The sequence below is a fragment of the Chaetura pelagica genome, unplaced genomic scaffold (genome assembly GCF_000747805.2).
Source record: "Chaetura pelagica isolate M959 unplaced genomic scaffold, ChaPel_1.0 scaffold70, whole genome shotgun sequence".
Taxonomy (NCBI): domain Eukaryota; kingdom Metazoa; phylum Chordata; class Aves; order Apodiformes; family Apodidae; genus Chaetura; species Chaetura pelagica.
This window is the reverse complement of record NW_009952265.1, coordinates 589,174-604,662: the sequence shown is the minus strand read 5'-3', so window position 1 is coordinate 604,662 and position 15,489 is coordinate 589,174. Positions and strand designations below refer to the sequence as shown.

At 38.9% G+C, this 15,489-nt stretch overlaps 1 protein-coding gene across 1 annotated transcript in view; it reads right to left on the bottom strand.

Moving 5' to 3' along the window:
- The window catches only part of LOC104397710 (synaptojanin-2-binding protein-like), a 140,476-nt gene that overhangs the window by 29,059 nt on the left and 95,928 nt on the right, over window positions 1-15,489 (bottom strand). Inside the window, exon 4 of the mRNA XM_010007718.1 lies at window positions 4,345-4,422. Coding sequence (XP_010006020.1) covers window positions 4,345-4,422 — 78 coding nt within the window. The remainder of the gene's footprint in view (window positions 1-4,344; window positions 4,423-15,489) is intronic.

Genomic DNA, 15,489 nt, shown 5'->3' with positions numbered 1-15,489 from the left:
TATTTGCAGAGTTTAGAAGTTAATGTTTAGATGCTTTGTTTCCTGGCAAAGTGACCTAGAGATTCTAGTTTTCCTAGAAGTGCTTCTGGTACATGCTACCCTGGAGGAACTTGCTCAGTCTTATCCCCTCCCCATACTCTAAGAACCTGCTTTGCAATAATTCTTCTTCAGCAAAGCAATTTTGGAGAGTTTTTAGACTCTATTTTATTAGCCTAAAAATTGCTGATGGGCTGAAAGTCTCTTATTTTCCCAAGCAGTTAATATGTTGCTTCTCTTCAACCCTCTACAGTAACTACCAGCCAATAGTACAGACCAATACACATGTCTAAGATTCTTTTATCTAAATCACCAAGTTTCTACCATGCTACAATGGCTATAATGAGCACACAGTAAATAAAAATAATTTATTATAATACACTTGAAAGGAAACATTTTCTGTATACTTAACACAAGTCACATTTTTTGAAAAAAAGACCTCCTTAAATAAGCCTCTCAATTCAATTATATACACAAGAAGTAAGACAAAGAAAGGCTCTAGCTTTCCATTCGAGAATAAAGGCATTTGGAATGATGCCTATACAAATCTACTCACTTCTTCTCCATTAATTTTCTAGGATTTTCCCGTAAGCATACCTGGTTTTCTATAACCAATTTTGATTTGCATAAATTCTTCCCAGAAAATAAATAATCACATCCCCTAATGATTTCTCCATTAATGGACATTCTGGCAACAATAGATAATGGAGAAATCCTTTATTAGTTTCAAGAGAATTCTGAGTAGAACCATAGAATCACTTAGTCTGGAAAAGACCTCTAAGATCATCGAGTCCAACCATTAACCCTACTCTACCAAGTCCAGCACTAAGCCATATTCCCAAGCGCCACATCTAGACAACTTTTAAACATATCCAGGGATGGTGACTCAACCATCTCCTCCCTGGGCAGCATCTTTCAATGTCTGACAACTCTTTTAGTGAAAAAGTTCTTCCTAATGTCTAGTCTAAACCTCCCCTAGCACAACTTGAGGCCATTTCCTGTTGTTCCATCATCAGTTACTTGTGAGAAGAGAAGAGCACCTATCTCTTTACAACATCCTTTCAGGTAGAAGGTGATGAGGTCTCCCCTCAGCCTCCTTTCTTCAGACTAAATAGCCCCAGTTCCCTCAGCTGCTTCTCACAAGATTTGTTCTCAAGACCCTTCACCAGCTTTGTTGCCCTTCTTTGGACATACTCCAGCACCTCAATATTATTCTCCTATTCAGGTGCCCAAAACTGGACACGGTATTCAAGGTGTGGGCTCACATAAAACAGGCATTTACATCAGTGAGAATCTCAGTGTAAGTTTCCTTTAAATGTAGAACTTTCAGTGGGCTGAGGGAATATGATTCTGAGTAAATTAAGGTGTACCCAAAATGATTTTTTGCTTTTTGAAATGGACAGGCATATACAAAACCCTGATACCCAAATGTGCTATTCTGAATAGATAAAACACCTTTTCTTGAGATGTTAATAGCCACTCTCCAACTGCAACTCTGAGCTCTGCCTTTCCATCTGACAAACTGGCTGAGCATTAGCCCAGGACTCCAAGCCACAGCCCAAATGAACAAGAGGACAGAAATCCTTTTGCAGCCCCTTCCCAGCCTCACTCCAGATACCGCTCTAGGCTGTCTCCGTCCCAACCCTAACTCTAGGCCCAGCCCAGTGCATCAAACCATACCCCCAAAAGTCCAAACACCATTTTATCCAGGAACATTCTTCAAAAGCCAGTCTGACAGTACTAACATAGGCATTATCCCTAGTGTAGCTCTTCCTCATTGAGTCACAAGAATAAAAGAGAAAGCTGCAGTTAACCCCATAGTCACTGAAACACAGGCACTAGTTCTACTATAATGCTGCCTTCAAAGAATCACTGCCTACTAACATGGTTTCCCTCTCAGCACAGTGAGAATGGTTAGACTGAAAAAGGAAAAGAACAAATTGTTTTAAAGGTAAGGGATTACAGTTTAGCATTCAAAACATAGTAGGAACATACTACCAAAGTATTGTCTAAATCCTGTCTGCCTAGCAGACGAATTAACAAGAAAACAAGTTTAGGAGGCATGCTTACAAAGTGGGGCATATTATAGTTTCCATATCCTTAAAACATGATCAAAAAGATAGGCTCTCAGCACTACAAATCCCAGCCTACTTTTGGATGGGTTGCTTAGCTCTATGCAATGGCCGTTTTCTCAGCAGTAAAATGGAAATAATAATAGTCCCTTTTCTGATAGTAAGGCTCTGAAGCTTAATTCATTTAAATTCTGTGAAAGCCTTTTGAGCTCCCTGTATGAAAAGTGTTATTTAATTAAACATTGTTATTATTCCAAAGGAGTAACTGTAACCAAAAAAATCCTACTTATTTAATTGCCTATTGCAATTTGCCCAGCGTCCCAAAAGGAGCGCTTGTCCCTGCTCTGATATGGACTTACGCTAGTCAAAGTGTGGTATATGAGAAAAGCTTATTTTAACCACTGAAAAATTAAACAGATGTTATGACCATCAGGATTTTTAAGAGTGTTTATAAACTACTTAATGTTCTTTTTCTTAGTTTCATGTACACTTTAAATTAGGTTTGTTTCTCTTTATCAGTTAAAATACATTCTAATCTCTTTTGCTGTCTTATTTTAATGAATTAGAATTTTCTTAACTCTTTTTACAGAAACTAATGAAACACATTCGATTTTTCTGTCTACAAATGAGACCAAAGTTAGTGTTGCTAGTACTCAGCTAACACTGCATTGTTCTTTCTGTAAATTTCATCTATTGCTACATAAAATCATAATGAAAGGAAAAAGAAAACACAAAAGAGATGCTGCAGCCTGAAGTAATATTGGTTAGAGCAGAATCCAAGTGTCCTCTTCTAGCTTTTCAGAGCTAAAAACTCCAGAGTGTGGTGGATTCCCCTCAGAGTTTTCAGGTATTGTCCAATTTGATGGTGTTTCACTTGATAATAAATGCTGATTCGAGCATTCTGAATGAGCAGAACTATTACCAGGTTTTTTCCCCCAGGTGGGGTCATAGAGCAGCTCATGGAGGCCAAATGTAATTCACCGAGTATGAATCCAACCAAAAACTGACATAAACACAACTGGCAAATTCTTGTCCCTGCTGTGAACCCCATCTTGTTGGAGAAAAACTTAAAGGCTCCAACTGGCCCTAAAAGCCCAGGACTGATAGAAAATAACTACCCAGAAGGCAGCACTGGAAAAAAAGATTTGTAAGATTACTTTCTCCTGTCTACGGGGTATGTCAAATATGGGACTGAGCAGGAGTGGGGCACACAGAATCATCACAGAATCACAGAATGGTTTAGTTTGGAAGGGACCTTAAAGAGTATCTAGATGGTGTTTCAAAGGCCACAGTTAGGTATGCAACCCAAGGAACAGTGAGGAATGACTACAGTATCTGTCCAGAACAAGAATCTAAGACACAACAAACTCTCAGAAGCTCAGGATCTAAATAAATTGACCACAGTAGAAAGTCACAATGTCCAGAGTCTCACAGAAATATTTTTTACATAAAGTCCCATATAGTCTCTTAAAAAGCTTCATGGCACCAGCAAGTCTGCAGCACTGAGACCAGAAAGCCTCTCTGCATTGCAATGGCAGACCCACATATTACAAAGTTAGGGAAAGCAAGCCAATATTACCTTCTGCTGAACTGACATGCTCTTTCAGATCACTTCTTACGCAATTTGGAACTACTGTTAAACTTGAAGGCATGAGTAGCACTAGTAAGCAAGCTATTTCCACTTTGTTTCAAGAAAGTATTTTCCATATAGTACATTCTGATATACTGAGTAATGACAAGCTCCTGTTTGTTTCACAGAGCTTAAAGAGCAGGATGTAGCACAATGTTAAAGGTTTCTGCTTATCTCGGTCAATGCAAAGCCAAGCCCTGAAAACCATCTAGCATCATATACTCAATATCAAGTTAAATTTGAAAACAGAACATTTTAAAAGATCCATTTTCTTAGTCTCAACCATATACAGTATTTCTGTAATAATAAGCTCCTTCACCTCCTAACACTTCTTCCTTGGGATTCAGAATTGCCACTTACAATCAACCAAAGGAACAAAATTCTTCATAACTCACAGTGATCCATTTCAGAGGTGGTGAAAGGACTCACCATCACAACAGCCCCTTTATTTTTACCTGCACTACTCACTGCGTAAGAGCCTCAGCCATAGACCAGGGCCAAGTGGTGAAAAGCAAATCCCCAATACCAATAGCTTGCTTGTCCTAGACATCCTGTAGAAGACGGTACATACCCAAAATTAAATTAAAATAAAACAATTTCAGATACCTTGCCATGCAGTTTGTGGACGTCATATCTTATTTGAGCAAATTCACGGAGTCCAAATGATCCTCCAACAAGATATAGCTGAAAAACAACAAAATTAAAACAGGTGTGTTAGGACTACTACAAAAAAAGAACACTTTGCATTCTGACCCAATTCATTTACCAAGGAACCCTACCATTCTTCCAACAGAAACACCGAGAACTGAATAAAATAATAAACTGGAATATATGTATAGGTAAAGAGGGACTATGTGTAAAGTCAGAGCCGCCTTTCACTCTCTGAACCTGGATTTCACAGATTTCCTCCTTCATACAGACAGCCTCTTAATGGCTCACATTATTTAGGGACTTCCTCTTCTCTGACCCTTTACTTTCCCTCCCCATATGGCTTCCTGACATAAATGCAGCAAAGAAACCTTTCTCTCATTGCCACAGGATTTATTGTCATCATTTTCCAACTCTATGGGGAAGTGACAATGTCACACTGACTTACTCTAACATCTGTGGGTAAGAGATCTAAGCTTCTAAACAGACCAGTTGACTGAAGCTGTGGCTCAGTGATACATCACCACATAGGCTAAGAAATCACATCCAGCACACCTGCATTTTTATAATTGCCTCCTTAGTTGTCTTGCAATTCTCTCCACATGTATGAAGCTTATGAACAAGAATATTAAAGGGAGAAATGGGGGGGGGAAAACTAGTGTGGTCTGTTCACAGAGCAGGGAACTCTGCAGCAATAGCCAGGAATTAGAGGACCTACAGTAAATTTCTGACTGGCACTTTTGGTAAAGCTAAGAATTTAGCTGATAATTAGAAACAAAACAGACCAAAATTCTGTAATACAAAGATCCAGCTGCTAGGCCACAGAACTCTGATTTCAGAAAACCATTCAGAAAATCATTATGTGGCAGCAACTTTCAGCAACTAGAAACTTGACCTATCAAAAACTGGATGACACCATACTTGTAACTGTTCAAGGAATTGATTATGCTTTTGCAAATATTGAATCATCAAAACACACAACAGAAAAAATGGCATTTGTATAAAGGGGGGGGGAAAGAGCCTTCCTCATGGTAACAAAGCAGAAAGGAAGCAGAAAATAAAGTATTCAACTTTATTTAAAATATCCTGAAAATTATTTGAGATTTATTTAATCAAAAGCAGAAGATTTGTCACCTCAAGATATAGTAGCACATAATGCTGAAAGTTACAAGGATCATCCTATAAATTAATTTTAATATGGTTGACACCTCAATATAAGTTATCATCAGCTCATCATCTTTAACTCCTAACAAGTATTAAGCTTGTATTAAGCTAAGTATTAACAGCCAACAAGTTAACAAACTTTGAGTCCTAATGAACATAAACAGAAGTGCTATAGACAAATTTATGGCTGTTACAAACTACACCTTATTGCCTTTGTGTAGATTAGCATGTTGTCAAAGAGTGGGTATGGTGTGGCAAAAGCAACTGCATAGAAATGCTTTTAATACACTGTTGTTAAACTGGGCAGTAAGTAGCAATTACTTGACATCAATTAAAAATTATTTTGCCCAACAAAAACTTGCATGAGGTATGTATCGTCATGAGATGCAATATGAACAAATGGAACACCTTTAAGTGTCTTGTTCCTTATAGCCCAAATATTATTTAACACAATTTAAAAGTACACTGTGGCTTACAAAGCCATGCTCCAAGCTAAAAAAAAGAAATTACATTCTTTAGCTTTCATAATTTAAAACTATGCAATATGCACTGTAACTAAGAGAACTTAGTAGAAGGTTGTTGCACAAAATAAGTCACATGCTACTCAGTTTGTCTCATCACATCTATCACTTGTTTCACAGCAACCCTCTACTATACACTGCATTTCACATTTGCAGCTATAAACACAGTAAAGATGTTGATACACACACATCTCTCAGTTCCTTTAGATATGTTTTGGCCTGAGACTGTAATTTTGCTCACATCACCTTTATACTACTAAATGGAAAAACCCACTTGATTTCTGATATACTTTTGCTCTTCACACTGTGTAAACAATATAACTAACCTGGCAAGTTGGCATATTTCACTGATCAGGCATTACCAGAATAGCTGCCTTTACAGTTCCAAAACTGCAATGGCTGATAGATCTTACAATGAAACATTAGTTAGGCTGTGTGAGAGTCAAAGCACATTGATGGTCTGCAAAAGTACAAATGCCACTGAAATATTACACAGTGTAATGCTGGAAGATTAGGATTAAGATAACACACAAAAAATACTTAAAATTTTACTTGACCAATGTTCTAAAGAACCAAACACAGTCTCTTAAGACTTAACCACAAAACCAGACCAGAATCAGATGTATTCAGCACTATCAACCAACAGCATGTCAACACAGTCATCTGACAACCCTGAGCATGATGAATTGCCTTGATCCGCACAAGCACAAGCTAGAGCAGCAATGGACAGCTATTCAGTCAGTTATTTTTGAAAACTGTGATCGAAATAAAAGAAGGTATAAATGACTTTACGCAGCTATAATATCATTAAATGTAGAAAAGGACTCAGTGACTGACAAGGCATTGAGCAGAAATACTAGTCTTAGTGTATGTATTTCCTTTCTTTTATTCACATTGAGGGAAGATGTCCTCACCACCTTCATTTAAGTTAACTGTATTTAAAGGGAAGAATGCATACATGCAACCAATGAAGCATGAAGAGTCACCAGTCAAAACAAAAAGAAGTGGGATAAGACACAAAAATTCCAGTAACATTACCACCTTGTTGGCTTTGCACATTCTATATGTGTCACATACACTGCTAGTTTCCCAATTTGTAAAATAAAGATAACTTCTACACTATTTCCAAAACACTCTTCAGCAGTAAAAACCAAAACAAAATACACTATAATGGATGAATTTGCTCAATCTAAGTCAAGGGCAACAGTGGAGTCAAGTATGTTCCATCCACTAGCCCAGACATAAAAAAGACAGCAGAAGCTATACAAGATGCCATATAAATAAAAATTAGGTTGGTAACACTATAGTGAAGTCAGGGTCAAGTTCACTTTACACTTAACTGAAAAGGGATAAGTAATACCACATATAATGAAAATTACGATATATTTTTCTTCATCAAAATTTTAGAATCATTCAGATGCTTAACTGACATCATAAAATCTTAAGGCATTGGCATCTGAAAAGTACTCAAGCTGAAAATTGCAAGTGTACCTGCATTCTTTCATTGTGAGGGAACTATTTATTTTATATGCCTCAGAACATGGAGCAAAAAACTAGTATTATGTTCTGAACATCATCTGTCCAGTTACTTGAATGTATTCAACACATGGATGAAATAGCTTCTTCCTTTTTCCTTTACACCTGAAGTTTATGTTAAGAAGGCAAAAACCATAAAACACAGTAGTTAGCCAGCACTTAACACCAAAACAAATAGCTTAAAAGCACTGCTAGCACAACCCCTCATTAAAGGTCTCACACTGGAGATTATTCCTTTTATGTTTCAGTGAGCACAACAAAAACCCCTACAATGTTGTAATACAATTAGGCATGCATGGAAGACTTGTATGTTGCAAAACAAAATGAAAGATAGGATGTGACATAAGAGCACCATCTGTCACATACACTCAGCAACCTCAATAAATGTTTTATGTAAAAAAAAGTCACAAAATTCTATTTAATAACATTCAGTTTAAAATTGTATTGGTTAGCATGTCCTTTGGGAGGTATGTTATGCAATCAGTTATGGATGGCATCAGACTGATCCCTTGAAATGCATCTTAAGATGGGAAGTACTTGTATTTGCCATCAACTAAAGTGAGATGTCCACTGAGGTCTCCTAACAGAAGAACCTGGGACTTACAGAAGATCCCTACTTTTTTAATTTTCTGCATAATCTAATGCAGCCATCTTCAGTTCCTTGGACTAAAAAATAACAAGAAACTATTTCTCTGTTACAACCAGCAATTTGCCATATTCCAGGCATCCCTATTTTTAGAGAAAACCATTCCTACTATAGTACCAATTGTGAAAGCCAGATTACAAAATTACATTTGTCATAAATCCCTAAATTAACCAAATCACAATATTTAGTGCTGGCAACATAGATTATGCTGTGGTGGAAAATGTTATGATACACATCACTGGAGAAGGAACACGATAATTTTCTAACCTCTTGTTCAAGACTGCTGCTGTAAAACCTTCCAGCTATTCATCAGGAGTTTCAAAACGAGAACAGTCATATTAAGGTTTTTATTTTAGTTTCCAGTGATCATAGTGAGAAGGGTTTGGGGGTTTGCTTTTTAAAGAACTGTGGGATGTGCAGTGCAAGACTGGTGAAAGATGGCAATCTGACAGCCCAGAAGACTGAAGTCTCTTATTTGTTCCCTAAATAACGCAGCAGGGCAAACTGCCAGTCCCAGAAAAGACCCAGGCAAGTCATCTTAACCTGCGGCGCCCCCCTCTGCCAGCTCTAACTCTCCAGAGTTTATTTCCCACAGCCGTATACTAGAATTGAGAAACTGTAGAACGACTGAACTGCACTACATTAAAAAATGGTTGAAATATGTCAGTAGATGACTGCATGGATAACATGCTGGTAGCCTGGGACAACAGCTGGTATAAACTGAAGCCAATCATAACTGACTGATGAAGCAGAAGAGTGTAGTTTTCACAGCACATAGAACTCTGTGCAGAATATTAAATTTGACTAAAGATATCATGTCAATTGACTCAGTATTGGCTCATACAACAGTATGGTCGAAGCTATGATTTTAAAGATTTCAAACATGAATGGCTACAGGCCAGAGCACAACAAAAACTCTGTGTATCACTTCAATCCTACCATTCAATGTCTTGGGAACAAAATAAAATATTTTTGTTGTAAAATATCCATTTCATAACAGGTTGGAAAGCACACAAAACTCAGTTAATAGAAACCAATCTAAGAACAATGCAGAAGAGACAGAAACCCATATGTTCCTCAACGTGAGCATTAGCAAAAAAAGGGGCATTTTCAGCCACAGCATTGTCATCTTGTATTACACACATTGCTTGGGTTGGTCGGATGACAAAGGAATTTACTCAGCAACTGCAGCTGTTTGAAAACCAAGTCTGCTCTGGTGGTCAAGCTGCTGCCTCTGAACACCACCTTCTCTTTATTGATAAGCTTCTAAAAGCCAAATTTTCCATTCCTTATTAAAATTCATTCCTGTTACTCACAGCTTCAAAACTAGCCAAGGTACACTACAATGGGAAACTGCATCTCCTGCCAACCTGGTGTTCCTGTGATGTGTTAGGCCCAGCTCAAAACTGCAATGAACTGAAATCTGCAATAAAGAACATAAAAAGAACACACTACTAGTCAAGTAATACCTCCCTATCGACAACACTGGACAGGGGATGAAGACTAAATGTACTACAGAGGAAACATTAATTTTACATCTTTGCCTTCACCATCTCTTGAGGAAGGTGGAGTCTCAGAGCAGGCCTAAAGACACAAAGTGAAAACAGGCAACTCTGTACTCATGTTCCTGTTCTGAAGCTCAACACAGAACCTCAGCTCCCCTGAGCACCGAATTAGTCCATTCTAACAGCATTACCTAATGCAAATGCATTGGTTTTGCGTTTTAAAATGAAATGAGGGGCTAAAGTACTGAAGAGTGTCTATTTGTTTGTCTAACACTTATCTGGAAAATAGTATTCAAAGATTAAGAATCAAAAGAAAAGTTTAAGGAGTTGATTCAAAAGATGAGCTCAGAAATTTTGAGGCCTGACAATCAACTGAAGGATGGAAGTCATCTAATTCAGACTGCACAAATTGGATCTCACACAAGTCCATTCAACATAAACACGCTGGCTTCCATTCTGGCACAAACAGTTCCAGGAAGTGGTTCTGTCAGAAACAGCTCCACAATCCACTATGTACTCAAACACACACAGATGAACAGGAGATGCAAAGCAGAAGCACAGCAGGAGTTGAAGGCATATCTCATCATAAGCTTAGAGACCAAATATTTATAATACATGCCACTGAAGCATAAAGTGACACTCTGTGAGTCACTGATTGGGAGCAAGCATTACAAAATTTGTTTTAGAATTTAATTTTTTTTTTCTTGGCTAGAAATGCAATACTTGTGAACTTTTAGAGGCAATCGCAACTTACCTACAAATCAGAATGCTCATGAGCAAATGTTAACTTCTGGTTATCTCTCTAAAGCATATTAACATTCCAATCAACTGTTCCGCATATGTCAAATTTTATTGTAAAGTTACATCAACCAATAGACATTAGTAGAAGTTCTGCAATTCAATATGACTAATTGTTCCAGGTGATCATGTGAATGATGTTAACAGTAACAGACATATCTAAAAGTGAAAAATGCTCATTGTAGTAATCCTTTTTCGCACAGTATCAAAAGATACTGTAGTAACCATTTCTACACACTGATGGCAACAATAGATCTCAGAAACATGATTACTTCTGAGAAGAATTTTCCATATTTCTCAGTGTTCATATCATCTTTTATAGCCAGATCCTCCATTGTGCCTTGTATTCAGCATACACCAGCAGCTTTTTATGAAATTAATTAGGAATGTTGCATTTAAAGAAAGCTTTGGAAACTTAAATTTGGAAATCTAAATTATAAAAGCATAGTTTCCCTACAGGTTAACCCTGTAAAATCTTAAATTTCAGTGTCTTGCAGCACAGCAAAATATCACTTCACAATATTTGTAAAACATTTCTGAGCATTGGTCAGGGCTTCACCAGCGAACAAAACTAATCCACATAATTTCATGTCCTGATGCATGGGAAAGGTGTCTTGTTCTGTTTGTCAAAAAAGTTGAGAGACTACTGGTTCATTGCCAAGGGCCTGAGATGCCACTAATGTTCTCTAATGGTGCCTGGAAGCACTGACCACATCGCTGCTGCATTGTCAGGGACTGTCTCTCATCCAACCTTTTCTCTTGTCCTGTACCTGACATGCACTCTTGGCGTCTCTTGACAAACAGTTTATCAAAGTAAACTTGCACTGTTCAAGGCAGCAATGTAGATGGCATTGTAGTACAGTCTGTGTGCACAAAAACTGATGGAAATAGATTTTTAGCAACATTCACAGAAAAACCTTCCACTGTTCCAAACTACCCCCATCTTCTCTTTTGAGAAGTATGACTGAAAACTTTGATTTACACATCTTCCTCTGAAAGCAGTTGTCAGTTTGAGGCTTCAAGATCAAACAAGAAAATTCCTTCTCCACCAAAGTATTCTAACAGCCCCAAGCCCAAAAAGAAGAAAAAAAGATCAAGATAATTTACACTAAAAAGTAAGAAATATTTTAATATATATTTGTGTGTGCATGCATATGTATAATAAGATACTAATCTGTCTTCAAATTACGATCTCTTTAACCTTGGAGCCTTTAGAAAAAGCAGCACAGGGATTTTTCATTCCAATATGCACTGTAAAAAGGGAAGCGCTTTGATCTTTTTCCCCACAAAATAAAAGATGGTACTGATGAAAAGTTCAGCAGTACTGAAGAATAAAGTCCTGTACCTGTTTGATGAAAAAAATTACATACAGGATGCAAGAAAATAACAGAAACCTTTGGTTTCAGTTTTATTAACAAATTCAGGATAATTTTAAAGGTTACAAAGGCATCTTCCAGCTGATTCTGTGCATAGATTCAGTGTCTTTTTGCTGTAATCAATCTTTTATGAAAATTCTGCTCAGCTTCAGAGACTCTTTCAGAGTCCAGCACACAGCCATGGAACTGCCAAAAATTGCATGAATTTTCCTTTTTCTAACTCCTTGGGAAACCTTTGGGTAGCAACACAGAAACATTCTAAAGTATTCATAGAGGAGAATAATTTTAAGGTAGGGAGACATGAAACTGTGGAAAGAAATATAATAGAACATTTTCCTATATAATTTTGTCTCTGCAGTAACAGAAATGGAATGAAATGAGGAGGTACAAAATCAAAGAAACCAGTCTCAAATATGTCTGCTCTGACCTGTGGCAAATCATGCAAAAACACCAGAAGGGCCAGAAGGACAAACACAGGTCTACCTTGGAATGTGAAGCTGAAGTCCTGCCTTCAGTACTGAAGCAGAACTGGGAAAATCTACACCATCATTGCCAGATGGTTGTTTAACCTTTCCTTAAAAACCCTAAGTATGTATCGAGTGCTCTGTGCTAATGAAGAGTAATATTTTCCTAGCATCTGATCTAAAGCTCATTTATTTTGGTACTTTCTTTACCATGAAAAGCAATCAACACTCCAAATATATAACACAGAGAACTTCTCAGAATTTTCTAAAATAAACTAAGTCAGTTCTTTCAAGCATTCCTTATCAATGGGTTGTCTGCTGAATCTTTTATGTTGCTCTACTCTAGGCTTTACAGTTTGTCTTCATCATCTCTACAATGACACCACAAAGCTGGAAAATTACTCCAGCTGAGGACCGAGCAGCCTGGCATGTTTTATTTACCTTTTGACAAGTTTCTGTTTCTTATAATGACATTTCTCATTTTTCACAGTATTACAGCCCACGTTATTTCTGCAGGACCCATCTCACCTAAGACACCATTCAATTTGGAAGGTACCAAATAACATAATTTCATAATATTGTTTCAATTCTTTGAGAACACAAATGCTAGGAAGCACATCTTTGCCATACTTTCTCCAGAGTTCAATCCTCACAAGGAAGGTAATGTAGAAAGCATTATCAAAGTCAAGATCTCGTGTACCAGTTATATCTGCTCATCTACTATAATAGTTAACCTATCAAATCTGAGACACTTCTTTTTGAAAAGCTATGGCGACTTTTTTCCTCCACCAGCTCACCACCTCTAAGAACCTATAATTTAGTCATGTAATACTTTCTCAAAACCATGTATGGAGGTTAAATTGAGCTGGAGTGTACTAAACTGCCTGGGTTGCTCCGATTTTGAAAGAGAAGTCACAAACCTCAAGTAATTACATAAACAGGACTAACAACCTAAAACTATGTCCAACCTTAAACATACAAGAAAAGTGTTATTAATGTCAGAACACACAAGAATAATGTCAGAGCACTCAAGAAAACCAAAAAATACTTTAAAAAGCAGAAAGCAAATAAATTCAGTCTAAGCATGAAATCAGCAAAGTTTTGGACAGCCTTTTAGGTACATATGCATACAGTGGGGTATCTAAACAGCTATCACACTGCACTCGATCACGGAATCACAAAATGGTTAAGGTTGCAGGGACCTTAAAGATCATCAGGTTCCAACCTCCCTGCTATGAGCAGGGACACCTCACACTAGACCAGGCTGCACAAGGCCTCATCCAGCCTGGCTTTAAACATCTCCAGGGAGAAGGAATCAACAATTTCCCCTAGGCAACCCCCTCTCAGTTTAAAACCATTACCCCTTGTCCTACCATTACCCTGTCTGGTGAAAAGCCCCTCACCAGCTTTCCTGTAGCCCCTTCAGGTACTGCAAGGCCACTATAAGGTCTCCCCAGAGCCTTCTCTTCTCCAGGGTCAATAGCCCAAACTCTCTCAGCCTGTCTTCAGCCCTTTGATCATCTTCATGCCCCTTCTCTGGACCCTTTCCAACAACTCCATGTCTTGCCTGTGCTGAGGGCACCAGAACTGCACACAGTACTCCAGATGGGGTCTCACCACAGCAGATCAAAGGGGCAGAATCACCTCCCTGGCCCTGCTGCCCACACTTCTTTTGATGCAGCCCAGGATGCAGTTGCTCTCTGGGCTCCAGCACACACTGGTGGCTCATGTCGAGCTTCTCATCAACTACCACCCCCAACTCCTTCTCCTCAGGGCTGCTCTCCAGCCATTCTCCCCCCAGCCTGTATTTGTGCCTGGGGTTGCACCAACCCAGGTGCAGGACCTTGCACTTGGCCTTGTTGAACTTCATGAGGCTGGCACTGGCCCACCGGCCACTGAGCCTATCAAGGTCTCTCCCTTCCCTTTAGGGTTTCAACCACACCACAGAGCTTGGTGTCATCAACAAATTTGCTGAGGATACACTCAATCTCATTGTCCATGTCTCCAACAAAGATGAAACATGTTATATGAAGAGGCTGTCTGCAGTGTAAGGGAATGGAGCTGCTCATGCAAATGATTCACGCAGTTGATGTAGTATCACACTAGATTGTGGGTTTGTTTTTAAAATCTGATTCTGTTTCTCACAAATGTCTTTAGTAATATTTTGAGAAAAGCATTCAAAGCATGAATATTTCCACTTAGAGTACTTAATCTAGAACCTCCATCTTTTCACTTTAAAATAAATGGCCTTAAACTTTTTTAACTCTAACACGCATTGCTGTCACTCTTTGGACTGCTCCATTTTTCAGAGGCTGCAGAAGATTTGAGGAGAATGACTCTAATTTCTCTTGTAGTGTTAAAAAAAAAGTTGAAATTACCCTTTGCCCTACTCTTTATCCACCTTGAAATGTCCTTATTTTTTCTAAACCAATTGTATGTATGGAAAATGGGGCGTGAATTGCATGAGCAGTATCTTGTCACCACACTGTTCTGGCTGCTGCTTCTGTCTTCCTTCCTGAGTTTTTATCCATAAGTGCACCTGAGTTAAGTCTTCCTCTAATGTGCACAGGTACTTAGCATAAACAAGTGCGTTCTATGACACTGTCCATCCTATAATTTTGTTTCATTCCTTTGACTCGATTGATCCTTCCTAACATCGACTACTCTAAATAATGATGCCGCACCGATCACTTTAAGGACAACCTACCAACTGATTTAACCCAAATCCTTTCTGTTTATTTAGACGCACAAACGGTCAGACCAACACTGCTGCTGCAGCTTAAAACCCGCTGAAAAGCTGAAGTCAGGCAGCCACACCGGCAACACTTTAAAGAGAAAACGCCGAGCTGCACTCCCCTCACCTTTATAGTTAGGAACACCTCTCAGAGCAGAGCCCTGACGCCTCTCCCCCACCTCCGGAGGCCACCGCGGGGCGGCAGCCGGGGGGAGGCCAGGCGGGGGCTGCCCTGGCCCTGCTCTCCGGGCACACACACACCCCACACCCACACGGGCACACACCTGCAGCTCCCCGCAGCTCCGGGCCGTGCCCCGAGGGCCCGGCTCCCCCACCCCCTGTCCCTGCAGCCCCACCCG